Source organism: Planococcus citri, chromosome 4 (assembly GCF_950023065.1).
Source record: "Planococcus citri chromosome 4, ihPlaCitr1.1, whole genome shotgun sequence".
NCBI classification, from domain to species: domain Eukaryota; kingdom Metazoa; phylum Arthropoda; class Insecta; order Hemiptera; family Pseudococcidae; genus Planococcus; species Planococcus citri.
The window spans coordinates 5,212,410-5,224,987 of record NC_088680.1 but is presented as its reverse complement, the minus strand read 5'-3'; the positions used below and the strand labels follow the sequence as shown (position 1 = coordinate 5,224,987).

At 34.5% G+C, this 12,578-nt stretch overlaps 1 protein-coding gene and 1 long non-coding RNA gene across 3 annotated transcripts; both read left to right on the top strand.

Moving 5' to 3' along the window:
* The first annotated feature begins 15 nt into the window (after positions 1 to 15).
* LOC135842479 (cystathionine gamma-lyase-like) lies at positions 16 to 2,680 on the top strand. Of its 2 annotated transcripts, XM_065359960.1 has the most exons (8): positions 16 to 720; positions 966 to 1,124; positions 1,189 to 1,339; positions 1,433 to 1,567; positions 1,658 to 1,793; positions 1,933 to 2,085; positions 2,204 to 2,378; positions 2,469 to 2,680. In XM_065359960.1, exons 2-8 carry the CDS (start codon positions 1,027 to 1,029, stop codon positions 2,626 to 2,628), a joined length of 1,008 nt encoding a protein of 335 aa, XP_065216032.1. In that variant the 5' UTR covers positions 16 to 720; positions 966 to 1,026; the 3' UTR covers positions 2,629 to 2,680. The 2 variants fall into 2 exon arrangements, with proteins under 2 accessions (XP_065216032.1, XP_065216033.1); XM_065359961.1 differs by lacking the exon at positions 16 to 720 and having other exon boundaries at positions 758 to 1,124.
* Positions 2,681 to 2,865: 185 nt separating this feature from the next.
* LOC135842481 (uncharacterized) lies at positions 2,866 to 9,887 on the top strand. The gene is made up of 2 exons (XR_010558128.1): positions 2,866 to 3,081; positions 7,851 to 9,887. It is a non-coding gene; the product is annotated as an uncharacterized LOC135842481 (long non-coding RNA).
* The last annotated feature ends 2,691 nt before the right edge of the window (positions 9,888 to 12,578 follow it).

Genomic DNA, 12,578 nt, shown 5'->3' with positions numbered 1-12,578 from the left:
GATGATAAAATTCAACTTCTCGATGCACTTCTAGTTCCCAACATTGTGAAAAAAAAGTGTGAGTTTTGGCGTGTTGATTTATTCTAATTTTAGAGCATAAAATTCGAAAATTGATGAAATTTTTGAATATTAAGACCTCATTCTCAATTGACTCCCCTCTCTTCCCTCCTCCAAAAATTAATTTGGGTAATTTTTTCAAATGTTGGGTGGTAGAAGGGCACCGAGGGATCGTATCCCGATTGCACACAGAGGACATCTTGTATGGTTTACTTCACCAATTTTAAATGAATCTATTCGTATTTGTGAACAAATGTCTATATTGTTCGGAGTTGAATTCGTATTTTGTTTATCTTATACTCGTTGGTTTCAATTTTGACGTGAAACATTGATGGTACTATTTTGGTTTATCTAAATCCTGTGATTTGAGATTCAGTTCGAATACCAGACATACGGTACAATACTTTCAATTGTTATTATACCTAATTGTAGTTATCTTTAAAAATTATAAGTAGGTAGATATAGGTTGACGGCGATTTAATTTGTTAATAAAAATACAATCATTACATCGAACAATGGAAGTTTAGAATTTTACAGTTGTGAAATTGTTTTCGTGATATTATTTTTTGAATTATATTGATGTGATTCCGTTCATTTATTGAAGGAGTTATCCCAGCTTAACTAAATTATTTATAAAATCGCATTATTCATAGCAAGATGCCTGTAAGTATCTCTATTTACCTATTAGTATCATTTTTTCATGTTGAACTTGAATTTTTTTAATTCTGTAAGCTCATTTGTACGAAAATTGCTATGTGAGATGAGTTGGTTTTTGTATCAAGTTCAGAATTAATTTTGAACTTCTCGTCATTGCTTTTAGAAGTAATCAACTTCTCCCCTCGCCTCACCCATTGACCAAAAAAAGGGGAAAAAATGAAAATCAACTCATCCCACAATTCCACTTACAGACCACCTCATCGACTAGCGGTTTCTTACCCGAAGACAGCAAGTTCTCCACAAAAGCACTTCATGCCGCACATTCGCCGGATAAATGGTCCTCAAAGGCCATTGTCACACCTATCAGCCTTAGCAGCGCGTTTGAGCAATCTGAGCCCGATGCATTGGAAGTGAGGATGATTTTTCCAACTAATCTATGGTTCCCTTGAGTGATAAATCATTTTTTCCCTTCAGAAATACGTATCATATAATTTGTATGGATGTCGTCTACGGAGGAAGTAGTCTTTATTTAAATGAAATAGCCAGTCGATTTCAAATCAGCGTATCATTCGTCGATTTATGCGACGTCCAGAATTTACAAAAGAAAATGAAACCTAATACCAAAGTAAGCATGGAGGATAACGAATTGGATTGGTTCGAGTGTCGAAATCTGACTATAGCTGAGTCTCTTAATAAATTGTGGAAAAAATGTTGACAGTTGATCTGGATTGAGAGTCCGACCAATCCTACGATGAAAGTGGTCGATATAGGGATCATCTCCGGGTATGCCAAATCTCAAAATCCTGATGTAATCGTTGTCGTCGATAATACTTTTTTATCTTCTTATTTTCAAGTGAGTAGTGAGAGTATTTTTTTTTGATTTTTTTCCACCATGTTCTAATCGTAAAATAACGTTCATTTTTTATTTTTTTTATTTTTTCAGAAACCTTTGAGTTTAGGTGCAGATATATCCATGTACTCGTTGTCTAAGTATATGAATGGGCATGCAGATGTTGTTATGGGCGCTGTTGTCACCAATAGCGAGACCCTTTATGCTGATTTAAAGTTTATTCAACAGGGTAATTTTAATGTCGATTTAAGCTCCTTCTTTTTTCGTAATTGAACTCTTTTTAGGCACCCTTAATAAAGGCATGACTATCAAGATTGTCTGCCCTGCGAGAAAATTGTTTCTTAAAAAGAAATGAATATCATTTTCAGGTTCAGGTGCGATTCCTTCTCCTTTCGACTGTTACTTGGTTGACAGAAGTTTGAAAACATTAAGTGTCAGGATGAAACAACACATGGAAAATGGTCTTCGAGTTGCTAGATTCCTCGAAAGTCATCCTATGGTGATTAAAGTCCTTCATCCTGGTGAGTGTTAGCTATACATACTTTCGGATTTCTTGAGACCTACCTACCTAAACGATAAAACATCTAGTACATATTCATTTTATTTTGAGTAAAATTGTACCTTTTCACTTGTTTATAGGTCTGGAGTCTCATCCTGGTCATCAGATTGCAAAAAAACAATGGTCTGGATGTTCGGGTATGCTGTCGTTTTATATAAAAGGTGGTCTCGGGGAGGCGAAATTATTTGTCAAAAAATTAAAGTATTTTATTTACGCTGGAAGTTTGGGAGGTTGCGAAAGTTTGATTGTGATTCCGTAAGTATCGAACTTAATTTTTTTTGTTTTTATTTTCGGTTCAGCGTCCATTTAGTTATTTATTTTAATGATCATGTGTTTCCATTTCAGGTCCTTAATGTCACATTTGCCTGTTCCACCTTCAATTCGTGAAAAACTAGGAATATCGGATAACTTGATTCGTGTTTCAGTTGGTTTGGAATCAGTCGATGACCTGATTGAAGATCTTGATCAAGCTTTTCTTGCTGTTCAATTGGCTGAAAATAAATAAAATCGTTGCATTAATATTTCATCGTGTGTATTTGTTTTTTTACCCCTGTCTGTGATTCTCTTCCGCTGAACGCAGATTTCGGAATTGGGGTTGACGTTATTGATCAAATGTGTAATTTGTGAATTTTTACTGGTAGCATATTCTAGACATTTGAAGGTAGATTATCGTTCCTCCCGAATGATAAGGTTTTCTAATTTCTATAGAGATGATTTTTATATTATGTTCTTTCATCACGTATGAAGTGAGCTTCTGCTTATCAATGGGAATTCAATACTTATTAGCAGATTAATTAAAGAGATAGATGTAGGAATTTAATCTACACTATGATTGCCACTTTTTCATTAGGTACTTTTGATTATTAAATCAATTCAAGTTAAGTAAGTATTATTTCTACGTTCGCAATGATTTGTATTCCCCTGTAATGATAAGTTATACTTTTCTGTTTGAGTTGAAGTAAGTACATGTTTTATACATTTCACCATTATGATTCATTCAACATTTTTTCTGCTACGATGAAGTTTATAAATTCACGTGGGGGTAACGTTCTCTTCTACTGTAGATCTCGTGCCCTAAAAAAACGCCAAAAAAATCGAGAAATTTCGGCAAAATTGGGAAAAAATTGAGAAAAATTGCATGAAACTTTATTAAAATTGCTTGAAAATATCTAAAACCTGTAAAATCATCAACTTCTTACCTGCTTACCCAAAAGTCTGGCTTTTTAACCGACAATTTGTTTGAAAAATCCTCGCGTTTTCAAAATCTCATTTTAATTAGCAAAACTTCTGAAATTTGTAGTGTTTTTTTTTTTTTTTTTTTTAAATTTCCAAAAGTGTTACTTTTTACTAAAGATTGTTCAAAAGTCTTGCACTTTGTCATAAATTTCTAAAAATTCCAGTTTTTTTAGCAATTGAAAATTTCAGTCTTGCTTTTTTAGGTGAAATCGCCAAAATTTACTTGTCTCGCTTTTCAAAAAAAATTACATTTCGCCACTAGGTCCCAAAAATTGTTAGATTTTTGCTTTTTTACAAAAATTATCGCTTTTTGACAAAATTGTTGAAGATTTTTTAAAAAAAATTATCCAAAAATTTGGCTTTTTTCTTCCAGAAATTTCCAAAAAGTATAATTTAACTGTCAGTAACCCTCAAAATGTTCCTCTTTTTGCTAAAAATTGTGAAATACTTAATCTCGCTTTTTAAAAATAGACAAAAAGTCCGAATCTTCTAAACAAAAGCGCTAAAAATTCTCGTTTTTTTTTGCAAAATGAATTACAAAAGCATTATTTTTTTCTAGAATATTGTTCAAGTGTTGTTTTTTACCAAAATTCTTGTTTTAGTACATTGAAAAGTCTCGCTTTTTTTGCTAAAATTGTTAAAACTCGATAAAAATTTTAATTTTTTACGTAGAAAAAAATTTTAAAAAAATCTCACTTTTTGAGAAAAAAAACTTTCCAAAAAAATATAATTTTGTTGCCAATAGTTTTAAAAAAATTGCTTTTTTTGCTTTTATTATCATATTTTTGCTCGTTGATAAAATTACTAGCAAGTAATTTTCTTCCTTTTCCAAAAATTATGCCAAAGTTTTGCTTTTCTGCCATAAATTGCCAAAAAGTGTAATTATTTTGCCAATATAATCCTCAAGTTGTTTAATTCCTATGTCAAATTCTTGATTTCGTTTCTTCAAAAAATTAACAAAAATTCTGACCATTCTTGTGATAAAATTGCTAAAAATTGTGCTTTTTTGCAAAAATTGACAAAAATTCTTGTTTTGACAACTGCAGAGTTTCGCTTTTTTTGCTAAAATTGCCAAAAGTTGCGAAAAAATCGGTTTTTTTTTCAATATAAAAATTGCGAAAATGTCTCGTTTTTTGAAAAAAATGGCGAAAAAATGTCATTTTTTGCCAATAATTCTGAAAAATTGCGCCTTTTTCCAAAAATTATCCAAAAGTTTTGCTTTTTTGTCATGAATTCTCCAAAAGTATACCTAATTTTTTTGTCAATACTTTTCTAAAAGTCGTGCTTTTTGCCAAAAATTGTCAAATACTTGATCTCGTTTCTTAAAAAATTGATAAAAAGCTCGACTCTGGTAGCAAAAGTGCTAAAAATTGTGGTTTTTGTTGCAATGAATTCCAAAAATATTATTACATGTTTTCTAAAAATTGTCGAAATGTTTTGTTTTTCCCCCAAAATTCTTGTTGTTTCGCTTTTTTCCCCCCCAAAAATTATCCAAAAGTCTCCCTCTTCTGCAAATTTTTCGCCGTTTTTTTTTTCGCCAATAATTCCCAAAAAGTTCAGCTTTTTGCTAAAATTTACAAAGTCTTGCGTTTTAAGCAGAATTTGTCAAAAATACTCGCTTTTGTACAATTTGTTATGTTTATTTTACAGAAAAGTCTTTTTTCTAAACATTGTTCATGAATCTCGTTATTTATTTATACATAGAAAGGCTGTAGGTGGATAAGTATGGCGAATTTGCCCCGAGAGCTTCAGGGTTGATATTTGCATGGAAGGTGGGTACCCTTGAGCACCTTCTGTCACGAAAGTTTCAGACCACCAGGACCCCCCCCCCCGTTTTTGGGAAACCACCCTTTTATGAAAAATTACAATAGAAATTTTTTTCTCAGCCCCATGTGAACCGATTTTTTTCAATTTTTTGGTATGTTGTTAACATCCATAAGAGGTATCCCCACAAAAATATTCACCCCCCTCCCCCATATCCCCCCCAATGGCGTTTTTTAGCTTTGTTTGCCCGTTTTAGCAATGATCATGATCCTGCACAAAAATGGGAATAGCATTTTAAATGTGTTTTCGACCCCCAAAAAACAAATTTTTTTTTCAAAAAAATTTTTTTGGTGGGTCGTGGTCAAAAATTGAAAAAACTAACAGAAGGGGTAAAAATGAATTCTGGTGTAAATCATTGTTTTTGGTAAACGAGGTGTCGTTTCCATATGAATCGAACCCCCCGAACACGAATATGACGTCCAATTTAATGCTACCCTCAACCACACCCCTCCAGGGCCTCTGCCCCCACCTCAATTTTTACTATTATACTAAAAATTGAGCTATATAATAATATTGGTGTCGTTCTTATATGAATCAAACACCCCGAGCACAAATATGAAATCAAATTGTATGCTATCCGCATCCACACCCCTCAGGTGCCTCTGCCCCCAACTAAATTTTTACTATACTGAAAGTTGAGCTATTTTCATAATATTGGTGTCGTTTTCATATGAATCAAACACCCCGAACACGATAAGACGTCCAATTTAGCTCTACCTTCATCCACACCCCTCCAGTGCCTCTGCCCCCACTTCAATTTATACTATTTTAAAAGTTTTGATATTTTCATAATGTTGGTGTCGTTTCCATATGAATCAAACCCTCCGAACACGAATATGACATCCAATTTTACGCTACCCTCATTCACACCCCTACAGTGCCTCTGCCCCCACCTAAACAATAAATTTTTTAGCAAACTCCGATCAATCCTCAACCAATAATTACTTCAAATCAAATCAATCACTATTAAAGGTATGTTTCGCGAAAGTTGAAAACTCAACGACATCGCAAGGGGGTCAAACTTTAACTTTCTCGAGGAGCTTGCTGTAGCCTGGAAGGGGATAGATGAGAGTAGACCTAAATTGGACTTCATATTCATGTTAGGGGTGTTTGATTTATATGAAAACGACACCAATATTATTATATATGTAGCTCAATTTTTAATATAATAGTAAAAATTGAGGTGGGGGCGGAGGCACTGGAGGGGTGTGGTTGAGGGTAGCATTAAATGGGACGTCATACTCGTTTCGGGGTATTCGAGTCATATGAAAATAACACCAACATTATGAAAATAGCTCAACCTTTGATACAGTAAAAATTGAGGTGGGGGCAGAGGCACCGGAGGGGTGTGGATGAGGGTAGCAATAAATTGGACGTCATATTCGTGTTCGGGGTGTTTGATTCATATGAGAACGACACCAATATTATTATATAGCTCAATTTTTAGTAAAAGAGTAAAAATTGAGGTGGGGGCAGAGGCACTGGAGGGGTGTGGTTGAGGGTAGCAATAAATTGGACGTCATATTCGTGTTCGGGGGGTTCGATTCATATGGAAACGACATCTCGTTTACCAAAAACAATGATTTACACCAGAATTCATTTTTACCCCCTCTGTTAGTTTTTTCAATTTTTGACCACGACCAACCAAAAAAATTTTTTTGAAAAAAATATATGTTTTTTAGGGGTCGAAAACACATTTAAAGATGCTATTCCCATTTTTGTGCAGGATCATGATCATTGCTAAAACGGGCAAACAAAGCTAAAAAACGCCATTTTGGGGGGGAATATGGGGAGAGGGGGTGGAAATTTTTGTGGGGATACCTCTTATGGATGTTCACAACGTACTAAAAAATTGAAAAAATCGGTTCACATGGGGCTGAGAAAAAAATTTCTACTGTAATTTCATAAAAGGGGAGGGGGGTTCTCAAAAACGGAGGGGTCTGGGGTCTGAAACTTTCGTGACGGAAGGTGCTCAAGGGTACCCACCTTCCATGCAAATATCAACCCTGAAGCTCTCGGGGGCAAATTCGCCATACTTATCCAATATCCACCTATAGCCAATAGAAAGACCTTCCTTTGGTTAAAATTGTCTCAAAGTCTGGCTTTTTAGCAAAAATTTGTTTTTTTGTAAGAAATTATTGCTGAACTTTCTCACTTTGTCGCCAAAAAAAAAAAAAAAATTGAAAAAGTAGAAGAAGTTTCTGAAAAAGGCGGAACAAAAAATGAATCCTCGAAGTGTCTGAAAAACACGAATAAAATATACTAAAATCATTGCAAATCAACAAAAAAATACGTATGAAATTTCAGTGAGATTTATAGCTAATGATTTTTTAAAAGATAGGTACGAAAACACACACAAAAAAAGCATCAAGCCAATAAAAATCCTATGAAGGGGAGAAGAAAATCAGGGGTGATGTTCAGGCTCGCTGAAAAACTCTGTTGATGAAATAGAAATAGGTCAACTTGATAATACGATTCGAAGAGAGATGTAATGAAAAGTATTTCTTTTTGATAATTTTCTCAATTAACGAATTCTTCTGGTCGTTGGGCGATGAAAGGAGCCTCTGATTGCTTTAAATTTTCATCATCATCGCTAGATTATATTTTGTTGCTCGCTTAGTCTATTTGCCTTAATTACATACATGGTTTTATTTTTATTTGTTTTAGATTATTTCCTACCTCTGTTTTTATATTGCAACGATATCATGTAAGGTACTGCGTTTGTGGGACGTTCCTGTAATGAAAATAGTATTTCCAGTGATTCCTTTTCTAGATCTACAGTAGATAACCAAACTCATGATTTTGAAAGAGGGATGGTAGTATAAATGGAGGAATGTCGCATTAATCAAAGTCGATCTAAAGTGATTTAATGCAATCTCTTTGTCTGCGAGGAAGTCAATGTTGTAACCTGTTGACACCTATTTAGAAAACAGAAGATGAGCGTTCTAAGAAAAGCACCCAAGGCCGAAGCGTCTCAAATTTATATCTACAGTAAAAAGCAGTTCGATCTAATTTATCATGATATAGTCATCTGATGTGCAGAAGTCCTATCCATAATAATTCGGTACCGCCATGAAGATTACTTGAAGTCCTCAGATTTTGAAAAACCTTTTCAATAAAGATGATCTACTTGCTTGCCCCAACTTCGTGCCATTTCTTGGAAATGGCATGGCATAAAGATAATATGTATAGTTCGTATAACATCTCAATTAATCAGTCACCATATCGCCCAGAATATCTAAAATGAACGTTCTGATACGCAGTAATGAATAATAATGCGGCCATGAATTATATTCATTTTGCATTCATTAGTATAGGTATCTACATATGTTACAATTTGGCCTTTTGATGATGAAACAGAAGTCACCTATAGGATTCTGAGATTGGGAAACAGAAAGCAAAGCTCACTAGTCAATTGGTCTATGAACTGTAACGAGAATGGAGACCTAGGCATCTACAGTTAGTAGCGAAGGAGCAATACTGCCTTACAGAGTGGAAACTCATAAAAGGAATATACTTAAATGTATCTAAGAATATCCAAAAATGTCACGGCAGTTGTTTATGAAGTCCAATGAGAAATGTCACCTTCCTACGTACTAGGATTATTTACCTACTTGGTTCAGCGGAAGTAAAAAGACTGAAAACAAAGCATAAGTTATTCTTCGAAAAATTTCTCATCTTTTTTTGCATGGAAGAAGCAGAAACATGGCCACCGAACTATAATATCGAGAATATGAGACGTAAACGGTAAAAGCATCTACAGCAGTGAGTACAGCCAGGCGAAAAGCAGCCGTGAAACTGTTCGAAAATTGTTGAACTATAGAGAATTATCATGGCTGAGTTGGATTTTTTTTTTACTGGTACGACGGATACAACTTTGGGAATTCAACTGGCCGAAACTTCAACGAAATGTACAAATACTATTCATAATTTGTGCCATAGCGCGTTTCAACTATAGGAAAGGAATGAATACTCCATATGGTAATCAACGAGTGGACAAAAACCTCCAGCATAACGAAAATGTTGCAGCAGTTGTTGAAAGCCGTTAAACTGTTCGAAAATTGTTGAACTGAGATAGATTTTTTTTACTGGTACGACGGATACAACTTTGGGTATTCAACTGGCCGAAATTTCAACAAAAAGCACAAATACAATCCATAATTTATGCCATAGCGCGTTTCAACTATAGGAAAGGTTTAACTGCTAAACTGCCCAATAATGAATGAATGGACAAGAACCTCCAGCATAACGAAAATGTCGCAGCAGTTGTTGAAGGAAAAGTCTGTTTCTAAATAGGTTTCTTTGTTGACGATGAACGCGCCAAGATCAAAAAATGGAAATAGTGCACGCATTTCTTTTTTTTTTTTTCGTTTCAGAAATATGTACGTTCATTGTTTCAAGTTTTTTCTTCAATTGAAGAGTAAGTGATTTGCGTTTCCACGTGGAAAAAGGCAACAAGTTTGGGGATGTAATGCAAAATTACTGTATTACCTCCCTAGAGTGGAAACTTTTTGTTCATTTTTCTCGACATGGAAACACAAATTACTTAGAGGTCACGTTGGGAAATGAGCTCTTCAATATTATAATATTTATTTTATTCATTGTGAAACATGTTTAGGCGAAACAATACTGTAGTTGATAAAATACTTGCATACTTACTTACATATGTATGTAAATTGAACATAAATTTTATTTATACGAGTATTTGTGTAATTTGTATCGATTTGTGCACTTGTGCAGGTTGTGTGAAGTACCTAATTTGCAGAGGGAAATTTGATTTATCATGATTGCGGTGTTAAATCTTAAGATCAAATGTGCCAAAATTTATTCACCCACCATCATTGACTTCTGACGTCATTATCACACAAAATACACCAAATACATTTCAAGCTCGTTATTGAAAATAACTCAAAATTCCTCCCTTTTTTTTGTTACTTACAAAAACCAAAAAGGTACAAAAAGTCTCGCTTTTTCAAAAAAAAAAAAAAAAAATGTCCTGTTTACTAAAAAGTTTTTCTTTTTGTTAAAATTATAAAAGTCAATTTGCTTTCAGACAAAAATTCTTGCTTTTTAGTGAAATTGCTGACAAATCTCATTCTTCCCAAAACTTCAATTTTATGACAGAAATTTCAAAAAACCAAGGTATCACCTTATTGTTTGTCAATTATTCTCAAGAAGTCCTGTTTTTTGCTAAAATGGTTAAAATAATGTTTCTTATTGCAAGGAGTTGACAAGAATTCTCGCTTATTCGACAGAAATTGTGAAAAAGTATTATTTTTTTTTGCCTATGTTTTTTGTTAGGTAAGTACCAGAATGTTAAGGAGAAAAAAATTCAAAAAATCAAAATTTTCTGTTTGCTGAGAAATTTTTTTAAATGTGCAGGAATGGCTGTCTTGTCTAAAACCAACCACTTGGATCCAAATTTCACTCATTTTGGGCCATTTTAGAGCCTACAATTTGGTTATTGATTTCTTCTGAATTGTACCTACTTAGTACTTACTAATAAACTATTCCTAGAAGGTATGAAAATCAATTTGGGCTGCTAAAAAAACAAGTTTTAGCTTATTCTCAGTCTGTTTGGAAGGTTTATTCACATTTGAACCGATTTCCAGGAAGACAAGGTATATAGTGAATTGTGGTAGATCTAAACTGGTAACACGTTGTTCAACTTGGCAGTTACAATTACAAATTTAGCAATGTGATTTGTGCTTTATTTTGTCCGGATAAAGTTATAACATTTGAAGAGTGATATTCCAAAACTCGCTTTGTCCATTTTTATCAAAGTTGGGTTTTCAGTGGTACCTGGTAGATGAAGTATTAACTCACATTCCTACATCACCAACTTACCAAAATGAGGTGTTAAACTCACCTAAATAGCCAATTCAATAAAATTAAAAAAAAAAAATAATGTTCCAAAACGCGCTTTGTTCATTTTTATTGAAATTTTTTTCAGCAGTATTTAGTGGATGAAATGTATACCTACACTCCTACATCATAAATCCACCCAAATAAAGTGCTAAACTCGCCTAAAAAGCCAATTTACCCGTTTAAAGGGAAACTGTTTTTCCTCTCTCCTGAAAAGTTGTGAAAATGGACAAAGCGAGTTTTGGAATATCACTCTTCATTTGGTGATGAGGATTAAAATGTTTTAAAATTTTTTAGAGCTAAACGACATTCGCAAACACTCAGACACCAAAAAGACACTAGACAAAAAAATGACTCCTAGATGCAAAAACAAACAGCCAAAGACACCAACATTTGCAGCTTCATACCACTGATATAGACACTGCACCTGGGGGAAGACATCAAACTAGCCGCTATTTTGGCTGAATTGTGTGTGTCATTGTGTTTAAAAACATTTATTAACGGGTATTAAGCCAGATTACAACAATCAATTTTGCTAATATTTTGCTGGAATTAAATCTAGCTTCTTCAGAGCAGCGTTCACCACTGAGGGGTCTTCTTGATTGAGATCTAGTATAGGTCCAAGTTGGGTGTGGTCTCTCTCCTGATTGGTCCCAGCACTAAGGGTGTGGCCTGTCACATTGGTGTGGCTTCTTCCCTCATTGTGTTGGGTGTGGTCCTCTGAGTGAGAGTCTGGGGTGTTGTCCTGTCTTTGTCCCATTTCCTGGGTGTGTCCTTAATTGAGGCTTTCTTCCCAATTTTCAGCCTGGTGGCTTTTTGAGATTTGTCTGTTTTGGAGTATAGGCTTCCATGCTCTTTGTAGGGTAAACCCATCTTCTCTGTTGAAATTGTTGCCATGCTTGTAGATTTTGATGCTTTCTCTCACTATTCGGTCAGTCCACCTTATTTCTCTTGACAATACTTTGGCTTTGGTGAAGTCCACTGTCTTCTGGCATTCTGCTGAATGTTTGGCCACAGCTGACTTCTTCACACTTGCATGTCTTGTGTCACTTTCGTGTTCCTTTATCCTTGTTTTTATCTGTCTTCCAGTTTGCCCAACATAGTGTTTTCCACATCCACAGGTTATCTTATATACCTACTCCTTCTGTTTCCAAGTGGACTTTGTCCTTTGTTGAGGGGATTGTGTCTTTGATGGTTTTGAGAGGTTTGAACACTGGTTTTATGTTATGTTTCCTAAGCTGCTTTCCAATCCTGTCTGTGGTGTTTTGGACATATGGCATTATAACAATCTTTTCTTTTTCTTCAGGTTCCTCCTTAGGTACTCTTTCTTCCCCAGTTTGTCTGATTATCGATTTGATCAGCTGTTTGTTGTAAGGTGCACCGGGGGAAGTCAGAATTCGGGGTAAGTTAGAAAACTTGATCTAGCGCCTAGAGGTTTATATCTGGTGAAGTACCACTAAAGAAGACTTAAGGGTACTACCCCTACTTCATCACGGCATGAAAATTTTTGCGATTCAGTTTCATTTTAGA